The 19,639-nt window shown below is 37.7% G+C and overlaps 1 protein-coding gene across 1 annotated transcript; it reads left to right on the top strand.

The window, feature by feature from the left end:
* Window positions 1-352: 352 nt before the first annotated feature.
* Window positions 353-14,712, top strand: LOC306759883 (desmoglein-2.1-like; the record flags this gene model as incomplete). Its single annotated transcript, XM_079245629.1, has 14 exons — window positions 353-394; window positions 3,003-3,131; window positions 3,558-3,713; window positions 4,809-4,950; window positions 5,193-5,353; window positions 7,179-7,313; window positions 7,552-7,737; window positions 9,274-9,701; window positions 9,820-9,962; window positions 11,506-11,727; window positions 11,997-12,239; window positions 12,862-12,992; window positions 13,111-13,425; window positions 13,636-14,712. The coding sequence occupies 14 exons, from the start codon at window positions 353-355 to the stop codon at window positions 14,710-14,712; spliced, it is 3,510 nt and encodes a 1,169-aa protein (XP_079101755.1).
* Between the last annotated feature and the right edge of the window lie 4,927 nt (window positions 14,713-19,639).

Raw genomic sequence — 19,639 nt, forward strand, 5'->3', positions numbered from 1 at the left:
ATGCTAAATGTTTCAGAATCTGTGTATCAAATATGTCACGTCGAGTTTTTGTAGGGTAACGTAGGTAGGCCTTCCTACATAGTGTCCAAGTTTGATCCTCATGATAAAAACCTAGTTAAAATAAAGCAAAGTCTGAGGTAAAGTCAAGGCTTTTTCCTGTTTATTAGCCTGTTGTTAGGTTGTAGCCTACATGTAAAAGCATGTCGGTAAATTAGCTCTCTCCGGTAAAACCCTGGGGGTGGGGTGTTTCTGCATGTCTGTCCGTGGATGAAGAGCCTCTACGCAGCTCCAACAGACTCAGACAGGAAGTATCGACTGCAGCGTCTGGTCGATTCAGGACTTTTATCTCGTCATGGTTCGCGCGTCTTCATCCTTGTTTGTGCTGCTATTTGCGGTAAGTCCAAAATGTATTTATATACATTTATCCTCTTAAATGTCCTCTGGTCTTACATAAACAATATATATATATATATACAAAAAACATTACTGAACTTCGGTGCTCTTCCACATTTAACGTCCTGTTCCACCACAGTCCGGTTCTGTGACCAGTAACAGTGATCCGGCGGAAAAGTCGCATTTTACCTACACTGGTAGGAAAGCTGTGGTTAATATATATCTCCATGACAATTTCTCACATTAAAAAAAGTTAATATGGAGAAAAAAATATTAGTTTACAGATATAGAAATATGAAATGTTACGATTATAATGAATAATTAGGGAAGTATGTACAAATTATTTCAAAATACAATGCCCCAGAAAAATAATCGATTTTCTTTGCAGTTCTATTTAAGCACCTAAGGTCACACTTTATTTCACACATTGGTTAGACAACGTTAAAGGGGTTTGAACCCTTTATAGATGCTGCTTGTATAAGGTGACATTGTTAAACTGGACAACTTTTTGATAAATCAGTTGGGAAACTAAGAAATAGTACACACTGGACTAGCGAGCTGTCCAGGGTGTACCCTGCCTTTCGCCCCAAAGCTTGCTGGGATAGGCTCCAGCTTCCCCGCAACCCTTCATTGGACTAAGTGGTTAGGATAATGAATGAATGAATTGTGTTTTGTGGTGGACTAATCCTTATCCACTTTCCTACAATGCTGTCTTGTTGTCCTGTTTATGTTCCCCAAAAAGAGTCTTGTTCCTCCGCAGAACACTCACAGAAATCAAGAAAATGATCATCTGTCCCTAAAACACGTAACCTCTCAGACATTTACATTAAATCCATCTTCAAGTTCATTTGAAGCAAAGCCTTGAATAAAGGCATTGCCTTTAAAATAGTTTAAACACAATTTATTTCATTTTAAGACTGATATACGACTGAGTTATGGTGAATTATGTTCTATGCATAATTTGTGAGCATTTGATGCTTCCTGTCAATGTGTGCATTATTAATTTTTTTTTTTTTAAGTAAAACGTTTTAAAAACAATTTGTGAGCACGTGTGCAGTTCGCGCACCTCATATCAGCCTAAGTACCATATAATTCTCCATCTCCAGCTCTGTTTTGTGGTATTTTCTCGTTACAATCCACATTGATCCTAAAAGATCTTATAAGTGCTCTCAGAAACACAGAAAATGTTTTTTGTTCTTGTTTTCCCTCAATAGTACACAGTTTATAAGTTAAAAAAAAGAAGCAGAATAAGACAAGGTTGGTTTTGTTTCCGCAATATTAAAAAGACTCAAATATTATAGAAAAACTTCCTTTTTTGCACATTTTCAGTTCAGTTTTTTGTATCTCACTATTATGACTATTTTCTACAGAAAATGTTTCGTTTTTTTTTGTATCTCTGTCTGCTTCCTGTTTTGACCTATTTGTGGCTTATTAAGTTAAATAAAACCTAAACCAAAAATTTTGATCAATTACTTTTAATTTTATATATGTGTAGGTAATATGGATATAATGACCAAACTATCTGAGAAAGTATTTCTTCATTTTTCTGCATTAACATACATTAATTCACATGTATTCTCTGTATTTTAACTGCGGAACATATACAAACCAAAAACACACAAACAACAAAAGACAAAACAAAACAAATAAACAAAAACTAAACTAAAATAATGTAAATATTTTACTGTTGTAATGTTTCAATTCCTGACAATAAAAAGACATTCTGGCATTGAGATTACCAAGTCATGAAACGTCATTTTGCCCCATTCTTTCTGTGAACATGTCTTATTGTCTTCAGCAGTATAGCGTTGTGGTTGTTGTTTAATTTTTCAACATTCTCTGCTCAAGACTGAAGGCAGACCAGTCCAGAACCCGTACCAGACAGCAGACCTCGACATTAAACGTTTTAGTTCAATAGAAATGTTTAAAACGATAGAAACATTAGATGAATACAAAAAAGCTATAAAAAGATTGATAAATAGAAAAGAAACAAACAAGAAATATATGAGTACTGTAACTATATTAAACAGTTGTGTGTGTCATAGAGGACTGCTGTACTGCAAATTTCCCTGCCAGCTCCTATTATTGGGCCATTATGAGGAATATAGAGAACTAGGAAATTTAATTTGAATTTGATGTGTAAGAGCAATCAATTTTCTAATACCTGTAGGGCAAGCCTCAAGGATCAGATTCATACAACCAGGTTTTAAATCATCAGCATGCGTATTTGAGTATTCATAAAACCTGAACTTGTCAGAAATTATATAAGACTGAGACGAAGTACAACGCCAACATTAAATGAAATTAAATGACAAGTATCTTGTCAAGTTGATGTAACTGGTGACAAAGATCAGCCTTTTTGTCAGAAATATTTCCATAAAAACTATTCTTTGACAAGTTGGTAACTTTGGTTTATTTCTACTTTCAATAATCTTGTACAACACAATAAAGAGAAACATGTCAGAACATGGTGATAATTACGGAAATAACCAGCCAGTAGACAATTAGAGGGTTCTCCTTGCTGGGATAACTAATGCCTCAGCCTTCATGTGCAGCTGAATTCCTGTCAGATGTGAATTTAATGTGGAGTCATTTGTGTTGCATTGCAGCTCCAGGTTAATGTGGTGGTGAGGGCTAATTCTGAAAACAACCTGATAAGAAAAAGAAGAGAATGGGTCCTCCCTCCAAAACATCTGACAGAAAATCAGGACTACACCAAGGAGGAATTTATTGCCAAGGTGAGTCACTGAGGTCCATTTAATTTTTATCTTGACTTACTAACCTGACAAATTGTGCAGCTTTTAATTGAGTAAGTTTTTTAACTATTCTGAACTGATTGTACTCAGGATAGAAACTGCTTACAGTGGACAAGAGCGGATTGGTAAAAAGCAATTTCCAAAAATTAAATACTTCTAAATTCTGGTGAGAGAGGCAGCTACCTGCTCAGATTAAGCCATATGATTGAGGAAATTAAAATCCAAACATCAGATTCACTGAACTCTAGTCATGCATGTGTGCAACAGCATTTGTATAAGAATTCTGCAAAGCAGGGCACCAACAACTAGCTGCCAAAATGTCTGAAAGTCAAAGAGCAGACTTTTGCAACAGAAATATCTGACTGTGTTTTTTCTTCAGTGAAATGACCAAATATTTTTTTGCTTCAGATTCGATCAGATATTTCAGATCAAAGAACTGTTGAGTACTCCCTGAAAGGCAAGGGTGCAGATGAGTCTCCCTTTAATGTGTTTGTGGTCGACCGCTTAACTGGAAATGTTCGTGTGACCAAAATCCTGGACCGCGAGGACATCAGCTCATACAACGTGAGTTTATTCTGCAAGTACAACTCAAATAGATGGGACATTGTTGAGATATAAATAAGAGCAAAAGGAAATGATTTGCAGTCCAATGATAACCTTTTTACTTCCACCAAAGAGGTGATGTTTTTTCTGGCGTTTTTCTGTTTGTCCAGCTGTATATCCGTTTGTCAGTAACTTTACACAAAGACTGCTGCACAGAGTTTTAGGATGTTTAGGCAGATATGACTGAAGATTTCAGCTTGTATGTCAGTGTTATCAGTGTTAAAATTGTTTCCATTTCTTTATTCCCCTGTCTTTCAATATCAGATTTAGACATTTCTGAACACATCTGCAAATTATAGGTTGTCAGAATAATTGGCAGGGATGCACATGTAGAAACACTCATCGATTATTCAAACAGGATGAAATTTTAAAAAATGAACAACAAGTGATTATAAAGCAGAGCTTTAAAATTTAGTAAAAAGAAATAAGTGCTCAACATAAGCAAACCAGCTAAAGTGCTTAAATATTGTGTAACTCCAAATGGTTTCTGTCTATTTGTCTGTGCTTCCTACATATTTATATAGCAATTAAAAATGACAGAGTCGGAGAGTTTCCCCACTGGTATGTGACTCCCATCATGACTCTAAAAAGGTTTTTTAATCCTTAGGGATCAACAGGCAGTTTGGTCTGAGCTGACTGGGTTGTGAATGGCTCTACTGACAGATTCATAGTTAAGCAGGAACTCTCAGACATCTCCAAAGTTGCCTCAAAATTCTCATATTCAAACTCATAATTTAGTGTTCGATCCATAACATTTTAAAGCATGGCTTTTAGGTATGTCTCTTCATCTCTTTGGGCCCGGTTGTCACCAGATTCTTCAGCGGTTTAAGAGATTTGCAAATGATTGCGTAAAGACTTTATTTGCTTTTTGAAGTTTTTAAACTACATTTTGTGGTATTTTGTTCAGTTTTATTCTTTATTTCATTCCACACATGCCAGCAACTGCTGATTCTTCTGTTTGATACGGAAATATTTGGTATCTATTTGAAGCTCAGTTTAATTTAACACAAATAACAAAGACAAAAATCTTTTATATTTAATCTGCTGCTTATTTAGTTGTCAGGTGTCGCTAGATTCCGGGATGGCACATTTGCTGAGCAAGATATTGACCTACGCATCAAAGTTGAAGATGAAAACGATAACGCTCCAAAGTTTCAAGCAATTCCACCTGTGGAAGTGGACGAGCTTAGTCCGAAAGGTTGGTGCTGCACATTCTTACTGTGATATTTGATCGAATATTCTGAATAACTTGCTTCTTTTTTTTGCTTCTTATTCTGTGGAATAAGAAGCAAAAAAAAGAAGAAATGCTTTAAGAAAAAAAATGATACGCTACATTTTGTAAAAGCATTGCACTTAACCATTTTATGTTGTTTCTTCTGATACAGGACATGGTACTGAGTAAAAAAGTTTTTTACGTGATCATGTGAATGTTTTTTACAGGCACCTCAGTGATGACAGTCAAAGCAACTGATGCGGATGAAGAAGGAAATAAGAATTCTCAGATTGCCTACTTTCTATTGGATCAAACACCACCTGATGGCATGTTCAGCATGCACAGAAATGGTACTATCTACACCGAAAAGGATACATTGGACAGAGAAGTATGAACAATACTGGCAGCTGTTCATTTTTTATTCATTTCAAATGATTTGTTTATTTTTCCTTTTGACTTTTTAAAAATATTTTGAACTATAGCAGATATTTGCTACCCTGGATTCTGTTTATGTTTATCCAACCATTAGTCCCATCCACCATCCAGCCAAACACTCTATTGCTTATATGAGGCTGAGTTGCATAGGCAGCTAGTTCAGGAGAGGGCTTAGAGCACTCTCATCACTGTTGATGTACCAGTAGCCCATCTGCACATGTGTTATTCCATTTTACCATCACATGTGAGAAAGATCCCATCATACTAAAACCCACCTGCTTGGGGCAATGACTCATTCCTCACTGGTAGAAGCGCTCCACCTTTTTCATTTGAGAAGCATTGCCTCAAACGTGGAGGGGGCTGTCGTACTCTTGTTCCACGTATAGCTGAAAACCACAACGTGTGCTGAAGATAATGACACTAGGAAGGCAATAGAACCATGTTAACGAGGTTCCCTAACCAGACACCCGTATCTACTTGGGCTGTACTGAGAATTTAGTCACTGCTCTTTCTCTGGCTATGCAGGGACATAGGGCACCTTGCTAGAGCCAGGCCAGGTAGATGTAAATTGTTGGCGAGTACCTGGTGGCTGACTCTTGGTTTCGTGGTTCAGCCAACTCCATGTGTTCTTTCACCTGCATGGAGAAAAATCAGTCAGATGAAGAGCAGTATGCCAGATACAGCTAGAGGCCTGACTGTGCCAACTTCCAGCACAACAAACAGGCTATTGGGTGCGTTTTTTGAGGAAAAAAATTGATGAGTACTTGGAAATTCATTCTGATTATGTCTTAACAATGAAGTGGAATCCTGCACCCAGTCATATCAGCACTGTTAGCAAGGCAAAGCTCAGACAAAACGGGTTGAAGCAACCACAACCAATTGCTTTAGTGGAATTAGAGTGGAAGGAGACCAGATGAGACCATGCATACGACTTGGAGCAGGTTGTAGGGTTCAGTAATCAAACATGTATATTTTCTTATAATGCTGAATGGTATAAAAAGCAGCAATAATACAAAGTTTCTGCAATATGCAAAGCTTAATGCCCCTTTAATTTTTCTATTCATTTTTGCTAAACATTTATTTGTGAAAATATATAATACAAACAAATAGCTGCCAGGTCATTTATATGATAATAAGTAAAATCTTTAAAAAAGGGAAATGGTTACAGCTGGAAACAGTAGGGTGTGGTCTGTCCCAGGTATTTTTTATATTAGTGTTTAAATTGCTGTTCTGTAGTTTACCTGATTCTTTCATTTTCTTTTTTTAAAAATTATTTTTCATCAGTAACAAAACTAATCTGTAGATGCAGGATGGCAAGTTTTGTAATCTACACCAACTAAAAGATGAAAACCAGAAAAAAATAATTTGCAAAATAAAATGCAATGAAAGAAGGAATTTTACTCATTGTAGCAGGTCTTTTCATTGAAATATAATATCAAGGAACGGTTAGATCAGTAGATGTACTTAGATAAAAACAGCTTGTGTGCTATCGGAGGAGAGGTTAAGGATTGAATCCCAAGTTAACCTGAAGTTTTCCCGATTCGAACAGCTTCTTGGCATGAAAATGGCAGTGACACTGAGAGATCTACAATTACCAGCGTAGTCAGTAACCTTGCAGATAAGGTTCTGCTTCTTCAGGAAAAATAGTAATTTTATAAAATACCTGTTGATAATTAAAGCTATTTGACTTACACATGCAAATTCCTCAGTGAATGCTTTTAACTAATTTTGGATTGCACAGAACATTCTTCAGTGTATATTGTTGTGTTTCATTTCAGAAATGTGATAAATACACAATCAAGGTGTTGGGACGAGACTTAGATGGTGATCCAAACGGACTATCTGGAACAGGCACTGTTACGATTAATATCCGTGATGTAAATGACAATCCTCCCACTTTGGAGAAAGACATGGTAGGGTTTTTTTTTTCTTATAATGAACACACAAACAATTTTTGTTGTATATTTTTGTACATCTAGTTGATGTTTTATGTACATTTTTTATTGGTTTCAATGTATAACTGATATCTTGATATGTTAATGTGTTGATCACAAATTTGAGACAGAAATGATTTTATAAAACGTGTTTTGCCAGTGTACCCTGCTGTAATAAGTCCAGTTTCTTTAATCTTGCACTGGGTTTTATTTGCAGTATGAAGGAAGCATTGAAGAGAACACGTATGGTGTGGAGGTGATGAGACTCAAAGCACAGGACTTTGATCTAAAGGGGACAGCCAACTGGGAAGCTGTTTTTGATATTGTTAAAGGCAATGAGGCTGGATATTTCAGCATAAAAACAGACCCAATCACCAATGAAGGCGTCCTCATGCTTGAAAAGGTACTGCATTTTTTTATTTATTAGAAGCAGGTGCTGTTAACTCAGTCACTTTTCATTTGCTTCGAGATTTGGACACAAATATACAGAATTTAAGAAAGTGATGAGGATTGACAGCAGTTCACATGTCACGAGGATCCAATAATGTTGAGTTAAAGAATGCATTGCACATGGTCACACAAGGACTAATAAGTCTTTGCCTCAAGCAATACCACCAATATGTTGTTAGTCCCATAATTTTCCTCTATCTCTCCATGTACCATTCATCAATTTTTATGCTTATTATTCAAATGGGGGTTGCAGGTAGCTGGAGTTGTGTTTTATTCAGTTGACCTGATAATTGAAATGACCAAAATAAACTGGGGATCACTACACCATACTTACAGATTTATGGATAAAAAATATCATATAAGTAAAATAAAAGTGATGTCAAACCCTCAAAGTTCTTCACACGTGTAGAATCTAAGACTTTGTTGTCTTTCAGCTGGAAGTAAAATAAATATTTGTGTTTGTTTTGCTCCTTTTGATCAATAAGATAGGTCTATTACTTTCAGTAGGACAGTATGTTTTTCAAATGGATACTATTTGATTGTTTCACAATGAGAGATGTTTCATACCTGCTGCAAGAAAGTGTGCTACAAAGTTTTCACTTTGGGGTTGGGATGGATGCTTAAAGCTGCGGTAGGTAATCTTGCACTACTTTTTGGTTTTTTTTTAATCTGGGTGAAGTTGTTCCTCGTCCTGATAGTAGTCTATACATTTTGTAATAATGAACAATAAGAAATATAGTTAGACCCCTCAGGTTACGGTAAATCTGTAAAAACTCTGACTAATCAAAACGTTTGGGCTGAATTGAAGTTGTTCATTTCTTATATTTTGAAAGCTTCTTGTCCCGCTCTCCTCCTCCTCCTCTCACAGCGCATACCTGATCGCCACACCCTGCATGTAAGTAGCGTGTTAGGATGAAAGTACACAGTAGGGAAGAAAAAACTTGGAAGGCAAACATGGCTGAGAGAATATGGGAAGGATTTCCCCGACCCAGCTCAGTTTATTTGCCTCCTCCCGCTAAGCAACCAAGAAAGAGAAAATCGTTAGCAGAAAAAGCTGCAAATTAAAAAGCCTTGGATCAAAACCAGAGGGGGAGGAGACAAAACTGGGTGCCACTTTCAAATCTTGCTAGCTCTGCAACATTACCTACCACAGCTTTAATGCACACCTATGTTTCAACAATAATGAATATTTTGTACCTTACATTGAATTGGTCTAAGGTGCCTTCCAATCTAAAAACTCATTTAAATTTTAGATTGAAAGGCACCAAAAAAAGTCAGTATTTTCACATAGCCATCCACATAAATGCAATTGTGATTAATGATAAATGTGTCATGGGCACAGTTTTTTGTTAATCATAAAGGTTTCAGAACAGATAAACTGTGACAATGGAGCAAAAACAATATGGATGCTGATAAAAGCTTTTTTTTTTTTTTAAATTTTGTATAAGTTAACACTTGTCCCCTTTTGTTTATTTCTACCATTTCACAGCCTCTGAATTATGAAGATATACAAACTCTTGACTTAGGGCTGGCGTTGAAGAACAAAGCTCCCCTAGTTGGCAATGGAAACAGTGGTGGAGCTACCATAAGCTTAGGAGGGAATGGAAATACCGGCAGTGGCGGCCAGAACAATGGAAATGGGGGAGGTGGTGGCAGTGGGAACGGTAATGTCAATGCTGGTGGTCTATCTGGTGCCACAGGTGCAGGAACACAGGGGTCATCATCTTGGCAAAGTGCAGGATCCAAAACCTATCCTATCAAAATCAATGTGAAGAACCAGCCTGAGGGAGCACGTTTTGATCCTAAAGTTAAAGCTATTCCCATCTCAGAAGGAGGCCACTCCATCAACATAAAAGAAGTTGTTGCCAGTTACCCTGCAGTGAATGGAGATACTGGAAAAATAGCTGACAATGTCAGGTCAGCACACACACACACGTGCGCACACACACACAAACACACTCTTGCACACTCTTTTATAGATAAAACCACAGTGTCAGCCTCAATTTCTTGCTCAGACATACTGTCATCGCTGCAGGTATGCCAAGGGATTTGACCCTGACAACTGGCTAACCATTGACCCAAAGACAGCTGAGATCTCATTGAACAAGATGCCTGATAGAGAGTCTCCATTCCTGGTCAACGGGACATATTTTGCCCAAGTAATCTGCATTTCAGAAGGTACGTATAAACTTATAACGATGTATTAACATAGACCTCATAAATTTGTACTCCTTTACCAGGATGAAGGTGTTTTGAAGCCAAAGCCATTCATTTGATATTTTGTCAATTTTTGGACAGCACTGTCACGAGCAGAACTAAAAGTATTTTTTAGGAACACTTCTGAAGAAAAGCCATGTGACTTTACCATTAAAACAATCTGGTCTTTCTTCAGCTATTTGGATTCAATCAAGTGACTTTTAAAAAATCCCCCCTTATTGGTGAACAGAAAGGTGGTCAAACAAACCAAAATGGTTGATGTTGTGCCAGGATGACACAAAAGCATTTCCAAGTTTATGCCCAACATACATTAAGCTATATAATACCATAGATGCTTATACTGTTCCCAAAAAACTATTTCAGCTTTCACCTGGAGAACTTCCCCTCAAACCAGTTCCCAGATATCTTTTTGTGGCCTCAGACAAACTACTATATGGTTTTACAGATGAAAGCCTGGAAAAAGTTGGTATCTTGTAACATAAGTCTTGGTTTCATACTTAATGGCTTCATTCTTGATGAGTACGATAAAAAAGCATTTTATCGCCCAGTGAGCTCTAATTTACCCACAATACAGCAGAAGGACAGTTACTAAATTTAAACCTTAAAAAAATGATCACTACAAACTTACAGCTGCTTTTGATCCCAACAAAAATATTTTGAATTTTGATATTTAAAAATGTCCTCATGATACTGGGAAATAATTTCAGGTTGTCGCCAGATAATCATGAAAAATATATAGTATACATTTATCAAATACATTTAGTTTTATTTTTTACCAGTGCTTTCAAAATTAAACCATTAATTCCGAGATAATTCTGTGATTTTGGCATCTTAATTTTTTTTTTAACACTTTAGCCATAAACTACAAGTTAGTACACACCATGTTAAAATCTCTGTGAGAGAAGCTGATTTTTGGCATGTGGATATCTTATCACAGTGGTAAATTAAATCCTCCATAAACTACTTTATTGTCCTTATTTTCACAGTTTTTCATCCTAACATTTAGAGGATGGATGTATGATGACCCTTCTGACATATTGCACAAATAATCACTCAGTGATAGTGTGGGAGTGGGTCACAACCACCAGCAACAACACTGAGAACCACTGCTCCTAAACTAAAAATAACATGCTTTATTAACTAAAGCATGTTACAGGGACTCTAATGTCAAACATGCCTCTTTTTTTAACGGCAGATAACCAAAATAATTATTCCTAGTTTTAGTGATTTTACTATGATAATCCATGATTAAACTGTGATTATCTGTTAAATCAATATTAAAATTTTTAGTTTCTGCTGTCTGCATTATGTCTATGTCATTGCATGGGTTTACAAAGTGAATGTAATATAGTAACTTAGTCATCCAGTGTAATTAATGGGAGTAATGTACCTGACTGTTTGTGTAACCACGCATATAAAGAAACCTGTAAGAGGCAAAGAACCATTAGAAAATGATGAGACTGAAATGTATGCTCTTTTTTTCTTTTTCTTTTGTCCATTACAGACCTACCATCTGAAACTGCCACCGGCACCATAGCTATCCAGGTAGAAGATTTCAATGACCACTGCCCCGAACTGACCAGTACAGTCCAAAGCATGTGTACAGACAAGGACAGTATTATTGTTAATGCGAAAGACGAGGATGCGTTTCCTAATGCAGCTCCTTTTGAGTTTATCATCGTCCCTGAAGGCACCAAGGGAAAATGGCAAGTTCAGTATCTCAATGGTAAGAGAATATATTGAAATATATTGCAGCTAGATGTAAATATATATAAATAGTTTGAAAGTACTTTGGTCAGGATGTGTCTGGCTGATCTGTTACAAGTTTAACTCTTTAAGGTGTTCCCAGCAGTCTTAAAGGGTTAAATTTGAGTTTTCAGTTCAACTCATAATGCATGACTTGTTTAAAGTCTTACAAATAATGTTTTAAATTAAACTCATAATAACTATTACATAAACTTTGTATGATGGATATTAAATGTCTTGTTTATGTAGAAACTGCAGCCATTGTTAGAGCTCATAGCACCATGTGGCCTGGTCTGTATACGGTGCAACTTGAAGTAAAGGACCAGCAGGGATTGGCTTGTTCAGAAACACAGAAGGTGACGCTCAGTGTTTGCACCTGTGAGGATGGAGTTGTGTGTGGAGAGCGAGGTTCCCAAGGTCAGCCAAATAAAGGAATAGAGTTGGGATCTGGCGCCATTGGACTACTACTGCTGGGGCTACTACTGTTAGCATGTGAGTGTGACACATATCTGATTCTAATATAAAGTTGTGTGATACACCTTAAAAAAACGAATATAAAGTTGTGTGATAGAAGTTTGAACTCCTTCCACCTCAGCTGTCCCTCAACCAGGACCAGGTTTTATCTTAAAATGCAAAAATAATACCCGCTGGCACTTTGGGGCTGCTAAACATAATATATTCCTGTTACTCTGTACTGTTGTCATTTTTGTTCTTCATTTCTGTTGTACTAAATATGTTGTGGTTTAGAATTGTCTGGAATAAGCCGACACTTCAACCTCTCCCAGTGTGTTAATTGCGCCAAAAAAGAAAGATAAATATTTCCCCCACTGTTAAGCAGCAACCTATAATTTCAAGAACTGGGTGTAGACTTATATGTACATTGTTTTGTGTTGCCACCATAGCTGTTCGGTTGCTTTTTTATCCCCAGTGGGAAATATTACCAGTTGTGTCTGTTTTTAATGACAAAGATCTACACAAAGCTCACACAACCTTAAAAAAACCTAATGAACAACTTTTTGCCTGGCAAGAACAAAGAACCACTTATATCCCAGTGATTGTAAGACATTGGGGCATGGTATTGATAAGTACTAAACTTTTTTTTTTTCATTTTTAGTGATCCCTTTGTTGCTACTGTTCTGCCAATGTGGGGGTGCTTCGAGTTTTCCAGATGTCTTTACTGAGATGCCTTTTGATACAAAGTCACAGCTCATCAACTACCACACTGAGCACCAGGGAGACAATGCAGTAAGTGCCATCAATGAGTTTTCCTTTCGTGTGTTACTTTATTCACTGTTTGCTGGAAAGCTGCGTTATAGTGCTTCAAAATAACACTTCTGCCATTTGGATCTCTGTCCCATTGTAGGAGGTGCCGCTGCTGGATATGCCATTACAAGTGAGGACAGTTCAGAACAACTTAGAAGTGGCACCTATGGCAAATTTTGGTATGCAGCAGTCTGTCGCTTCCATGTATGGAATGGGAATGAATAGCATGAATGGGATGAATGGGACGGCCTTTCAAGATGTCTATGCAAGTGGCCACAGAGATGGGATGTTGGGGATGAGCCAATGGGAGGAGAGCGGCATGTACACTCAGTCTGATGGCCTAGAATCAAGAGGTGGAGGAATTTTTGATGGCATCGCTCTGCCAGACCACTTTCTGAGAGGATACTACAGTCAGGTGAGGCATCAAAGCAACAGTGGGACAGTTAAAGCTTTATGAGACAAGTTTTATTAATTTGCTTTCATTGTTAAAGTTCTGTTTGTCCAGTGTTTCCACCAACTTAGAATATCTGTAACCAGTAGATTTGAATTTGAGATCTATTTTTAGATTTGTTGAAGCTGCTTTGTTCATTTGATATTAAAGATAAAATATGAATGTCTTGTTTAGGTGACCAGTGGGAATGAGGGCCTTGGAGTGAAGGATAGTCTGTTGGTGTACGACTATGAGGGGCAGGGATCCTGTGCTGGCTCCGTGGGCTGCTGCAGCCTTCTTGAATCTGACAACGACCTGCAGTTTCTAAATGATCTTGGGCTGAAGTTCAAGACTCTTGCTGAAATATGTGGAGGGAAAAAAGTCGAGAATGATGTGTCCACTTCTCTGCCCAGTGTATCTGCATCCAATACTCGGATAACAGAATCCAGTTTGGTCACTGGCCACCAGCTATCCAATCCACCCAAGCAGCAGGAAACCATTGCCAAAGCACAACAGGAGACCATGGTCAATGAAGTAGTTGATCGTTCACAGGTGGTCATAGAAAGCATGGGCAAGGTGAGGGAGGGAATGGCCTCAACAAGAGCAGAGATGGGAAATCAAAATCAGATGCTACTGGTCCAGCAACAACAGCCTGTTTATTACACCACCACCCCTGTGTTGCAGCCAATGCACTATGTTGTCCAGCCACAGCTGCAGAATGCTGTGATACTGGCTGAAGCTCCTGCTACAAACATTCAAGACATGATACTAGTAAGTTCCACGGAGGCCAGGCCATCCCAAAGAGTTATTGTTCAGGGGCAGACATCAATGGCCAGTGGACAGGCCCAAGGCTCTGGCACAATGCTGGTGGAAAACAGGGGGATTCAGGGAAGCTATACCAACCTGATTCACACAGGAAACTTCTCTGGTTCCCAGCCTATGATGATCGTCGAGGGCAAGGTTCCTGCAGGCTCAGTGAAGGTGGTAAAGGGGATCCAAACTGGTCCTTTTCAGGAAGGCACTCTACAGCTAGGAGAACTTTCAGGATCTGAGAGAGTCCTGTTGGTTGGAGAGTCAGCAAACAATGGAGGTCTGCGGGTTCAGGAGGCAAGAGGTGTACTTCAAAAGGGTGAGGCGTCTGGTTTACAAAGAGTCCCCTACAGCAACACCAGCTCATCCTCTGGGTCACAGAGCATCACCACTTCCACCAAAGTGAGCAAAACCCCGACCATTCGCAAAGTTGTGGTGAAGGAGACAAGAGACGCTTGTTGATTGAGAGATGGCCTGTATAATGGTGAACATTTCCCAGATACCATAAAGACTATTCCTGGTTTTACCTGCAGGTGAAGGGAACTTTATCAGACTCAAGTTATTCAGGACAGCTTTTGGTGATGGATATGCTTGAAAAATCAGACTTCTCTGATCAAAATTAGCATTGCAGTGAATATTAAAAGTGTAGATGATGAAATAACATACAATTCAAGACAATTCATTATTTACACAATTTTAAGGATGATTATTGTATTTAGTTTGTTAGTTCTGTGCAGCATCAAAAAAGAGCACTATACAATTGTATTCCTTTAAAGGTACTTTGATAAAATACTTTTGATGAATAATTTAAAACTTTTTTTTACAGTAATGTATAACCGTTTTCTGACAAAGGGAAAATGAATAACAAAGACAGATGGTATCAGTGACTGACTAAATGGAAAAGATAGATATGAAAAACAAATTTTCTTTGAATTTTGAGTTGCTTTTTTTTTTTAACGAATACCTTTTGATAAATATTAAAATAGTAGAGCAACAACCAGAAAAAATAGCTAAATAAATACATCAAATGTTGCTGATTCTGATTATCCAAACTGGCCTTCTGTAATACTTAAGCATATTTTTCTCATGTATGCATGTTATTCTGTCTGCAGCAATGTGGGATTATGAAAATGTTTGCAATAAGGAAATGAATGATACTTTTAGCCTGTGGAACAGTTTTTTTTATTTCTTTAATAAAAACTCCAAGTATTGGAATCAGTGGAGGTCTTTTCTTCTTCTTCAAACAACTCTAAATGTGGATATGAAAGCAACATTTCACAGAGGGGAATTGTTTTTTTAAAATATCTTCAGTCTCAACACCCTTCATCAAACCAAACTTACTTTGGCTCCATATCTATAGATATGACAGTTTGTTTGTTTGATCGCATTTTTAAGCTCTCGTTCCTTTCATGTAACCCGTTTTCATCCGAGAGAGCCAAACCATCTACACACGATTAGATGATAGGAAATAGGACGCTGGCACACCTCCATAACCCCTTTCTGTCCCACTCCCATCCAGCAATCTTACCTCCATCCCACTCCATCCATCCTCCCCTTCAACCCACCTCCTCCCACCATCACTCTTCCAGTTTCCAGCCTTTTACACCAACAGATAAATTGCTTTGGCGCATTTGCACATTTTAGTTACCTATTAATAATTTGCTATCCACCTTGATCTCTTCTAAGTTCTCTCTACGCAAAGCTGATGTTAACTCTTATCTCTTGATCTCTCACTTTCTCTTTACTCCTCTCCCCCTCTGACAATGGCTTCTTGCATGGAGCAGATCTACCGGGGGGCAGCTTACTGCCCAGTGACCAATATACTTTTACTGTCCAGTATCAAGGTATGCAGAGGTGCATACTGTCAGCTGGGAACCTCTACACTCCTACTTTAGAGCATTTCCCCACAACACCATAACTGTCATCTTAAGTTCTCCTAAAAGAGATGTCTGATGTCTGTCCTGTGTTTTAGGTTTATTTTATGTACTTATTTTTTGCGATAATTTTTAAATGTAAGCCTCAATATGATCTTTGTTTTCTTAGAAGGACAATAGTAGTGTAAATAGTAAAGAGTACTACATTAACAAATAGGGAATTTACATGGACAAATGTTTCTGTTATTTGATCAGGTTCATTTCAACACTTGCAATGTGTTCGGTTTTGGAAGAACACAAATACATCATCAAAGATTTTATCTGATGACTGATCGAACAACTCGTTTTAAGTCTTTCAACCACTGAGATGCTCAATAATCTACAAATCTTTCAGTTTTTTAATTAAAACATATCCTCCATTCTATTGTCGCTGATGCCATTTTTCACATCTTTCCTGAAACTTATCATGTTATCCATTTTACTATTATCATATCATCCTCACTTTTCTCATTTGATAGTACTTTACCTTCTACAGCCTGTGACTTCTGACACCGACTGCCTGAAACTGGATGTAAATCTGCTATAATTGTCCTACAAATTTTGATGATGTGAAAAGTTAAATGCCATCAGTTTTGTGCAACTTAAGTCTGTGCTGTTCTGAAAGAGACATCTTGTAACAAAGATTGATGTTCTCCACAGTGGCCAGTAATGAACTGGTGACCTATTCAGGGTGTATCTTGCCTCTCCCCCAAAGATTCCTGGGATAGGCTCCAGCTTCCTGTTACCCTTAATTGGACCTATTGGTTAAGAAAATGGATGGATGGATGGATGGGTTCGCCACAGTAATGGTTGCCGAAGTGCTGATATTAGTGTTCATCATGTGACTATACTGCCATCTACAGGCTTCACTTCAACATGAACACTAAAGGGCCCATCTTATATCTGTATCCATACTTACAGTATGTTTAGTTGTCTGTATATGGACATCTAGAAACATCCTTTAAAACAATAAGTAATTGCGATAATATTTTGTTTTGCCTTTCAGCACTGCATATGTGTTGTAATAGTGAGACTGAATAGATTCAACTGGAATAGACTTTAGAAGTCAAAGCAGAGTTTCTACAGCTCCTTCCTGGTGTCAGAGGAGGATATGAACTATGGTTAAACCCTACACCAGCTATCTAGAGCTGATAATTCTGTTGCCTTTTAGAGATTTTTTTTGTTTGTTTTCTTGAGCATTTTCCTTTTTTCCCCTACATAAAATCCTGTTGTGCTGGCGTATCTTGTATCAGACAGATCTCATCACAGTAGACAGGACAACTAAGCACTTCTGGTGAGATTCACTGATAGCGTTCAGATTAAAGCCATCTTTATCTGTTTCAGTTGAGTAAAGTTTCCAACAGCCACAGTCTTATAAGACTGCAGTATTGTCAGGCTGCCAAAAATAAACAAAAATAAGCTTAAACTGTTCTCTGACATTGAGCCACAAATACCAGAAGGGGCCCTTCTCTCAGCCATGCTCACCAGCTGGCAGGCCCACCTGCTGAATGTTGCTTCAAGGAAACGTCCAATGACATCCAACATATCCATCAGCAGGACATGCTGACTGTCAATGGGGACAAAATTCACAAGCTTTTTAAGGAAGAAACAAAACCCTCTTTGGTTATGCATTACTGGCTTTAGTGTTAAACAGGTAACATAATGTTTATCAGTGAAGTACCCATTTCAAATGTAAATAGCCAATGGTTCAATTCTTTAGATAGAAAATTGGACTATAGTTTGACAATAGATTACGATCAATCAATGTTAGAGGTCTGCATTAAAGCCAACGTAAAACGGCAGATTTGGCCCTGTTAATACCAGAACATAGTGGTGGTAGTCAGGTTGAGGAAAATATGTCAACAGTGAAAAAGCAACAGCCAGCACAAATGATGACCATACCGCTCAAATCCGATCTCTGCATCAAGAAATGAGAGCGGGCTCAAAAGTTCTGTGCATCAGGGAGACATTTGATTTTACCATCCAAACAGGCCGTAGTGGAACAAATGTTCCAAGAGTGAATTTCTCAGCTAAGCTTTTTGTCTGTTCAGACCAGTATGAGCCAATAGTTGCTGTGCAGGCTGATAAAAATCATCAGTTTCATTTGCAGGTTTGTGCTTCTGTCAGCTTCTGGCCTCTGAAGTGTGAAACTGTGGAGCTCAGTTTTACTAACTATAGATGAACCCAGATGTCATTTTATTATTTGTCTCCACAGAAAAAGGGGTTCAAGGTGTCTGTGAAGACGATTTAACACTGAGGACATGAGCTTCCAGTAAAAAAGAAGATGAATATCCAGGTTGAAATTCTCTCAGTGCGGCTCTTTTTGTCTTTCAAGTGCTCAAAACTTTAGGAAACATTCATAACATTCAAGAACTGCGGTGCTGGTTGTGAAAAGCAGACACATATTTCCCTCTGTAACTCAGTAGAGTCTAGACACTCAGCATCCAGGCAGAATCAAGACACTCCAGTTGCATTAAAGAGGTTCATCACACGGATCAGCACTAAAAACCATTTTTAATAAATCATAAAAAAAAAAGAAAAAAATCTCTGAGACAAAAACATACACTGGCATGAGACCATAACCTAGCACTAAAGCATCCTGTATTGTCCAACATTTTTCCTTTAAGAAAATCATGTAGGAAAGACTCAGTCACTCGTCTCATCTACGGAGTAGCAGCTCTACTCTTCACACAGTGCACCTCAAATAAAGCACAACAAAAGGCAACATTAAAAATATACACATCTCCACCTGATGATGTTTTTTTTTCTGTTTGAAAGAAACAAAATAAGGTCAACTTAATAAATTAAGGCATGCATAAAAATATGACATATCTTTAGAGTTGGATATTTTTTGAGTCAAACATTGTTAGAAGATCTTCCTAAGGAAGAAACTCATCACTCGTTAAGTTCTCAAAACAAATGTAGCTGCCAAAAATAAAATTCAAACCGACTGGACTATTACCGATCATTTAAAGGCCCATATTTACATCTCTCTGATCTGTGTTCGAGCTTTAAGAAGTTGATATTTACATACATGTTAATGTGGATTCAGCAGCAGTGCAGCAAAACAAACAGCAAATACATTGACAGAGACAGGAGTGTGTTTTCAAACGTCCTGAATCAGAGAAAATAAATACAACGTATGAAAATCAAAATTAACAAAAGAAATAAAAAAAAAAAAGAAAAATGTACATCTCTAACAAAAATCTTCTGTGTTGTCCTCCTTCTGAAGGAATACTGTGACCAATCAAAATGATATGTATAAAACGATTGATAATAGAAAGAAAGCAGAAGTGTTTTGTTGGCTTTAAGGTGGCGGTGATGGATCAGAAGTGAAGCAGTGCAGATCTGAGCAGAGCTGTGGTTCTGCCATATTAAGGCTTTGCAGTAAACATCAGTGTTGAGATGCTGCTGCTCCCCCAACTGAAACCAAGACTCATGTCCACTGTAGTTAGACTAGAATGAGCAGAAAGACA

This window comes from Telmatherina bonti (assembly GCF_933228915.1).
Source record: "Telmatherina bonti genome assembly, chromosome: 8".
Classification (NCBI taxonomy): Eukaryota; Metazoa; Chordata; class Actinopteri; order Atheriniformes; family Telmatherinidae; genus Telmatherina; species Telmatherina bonti.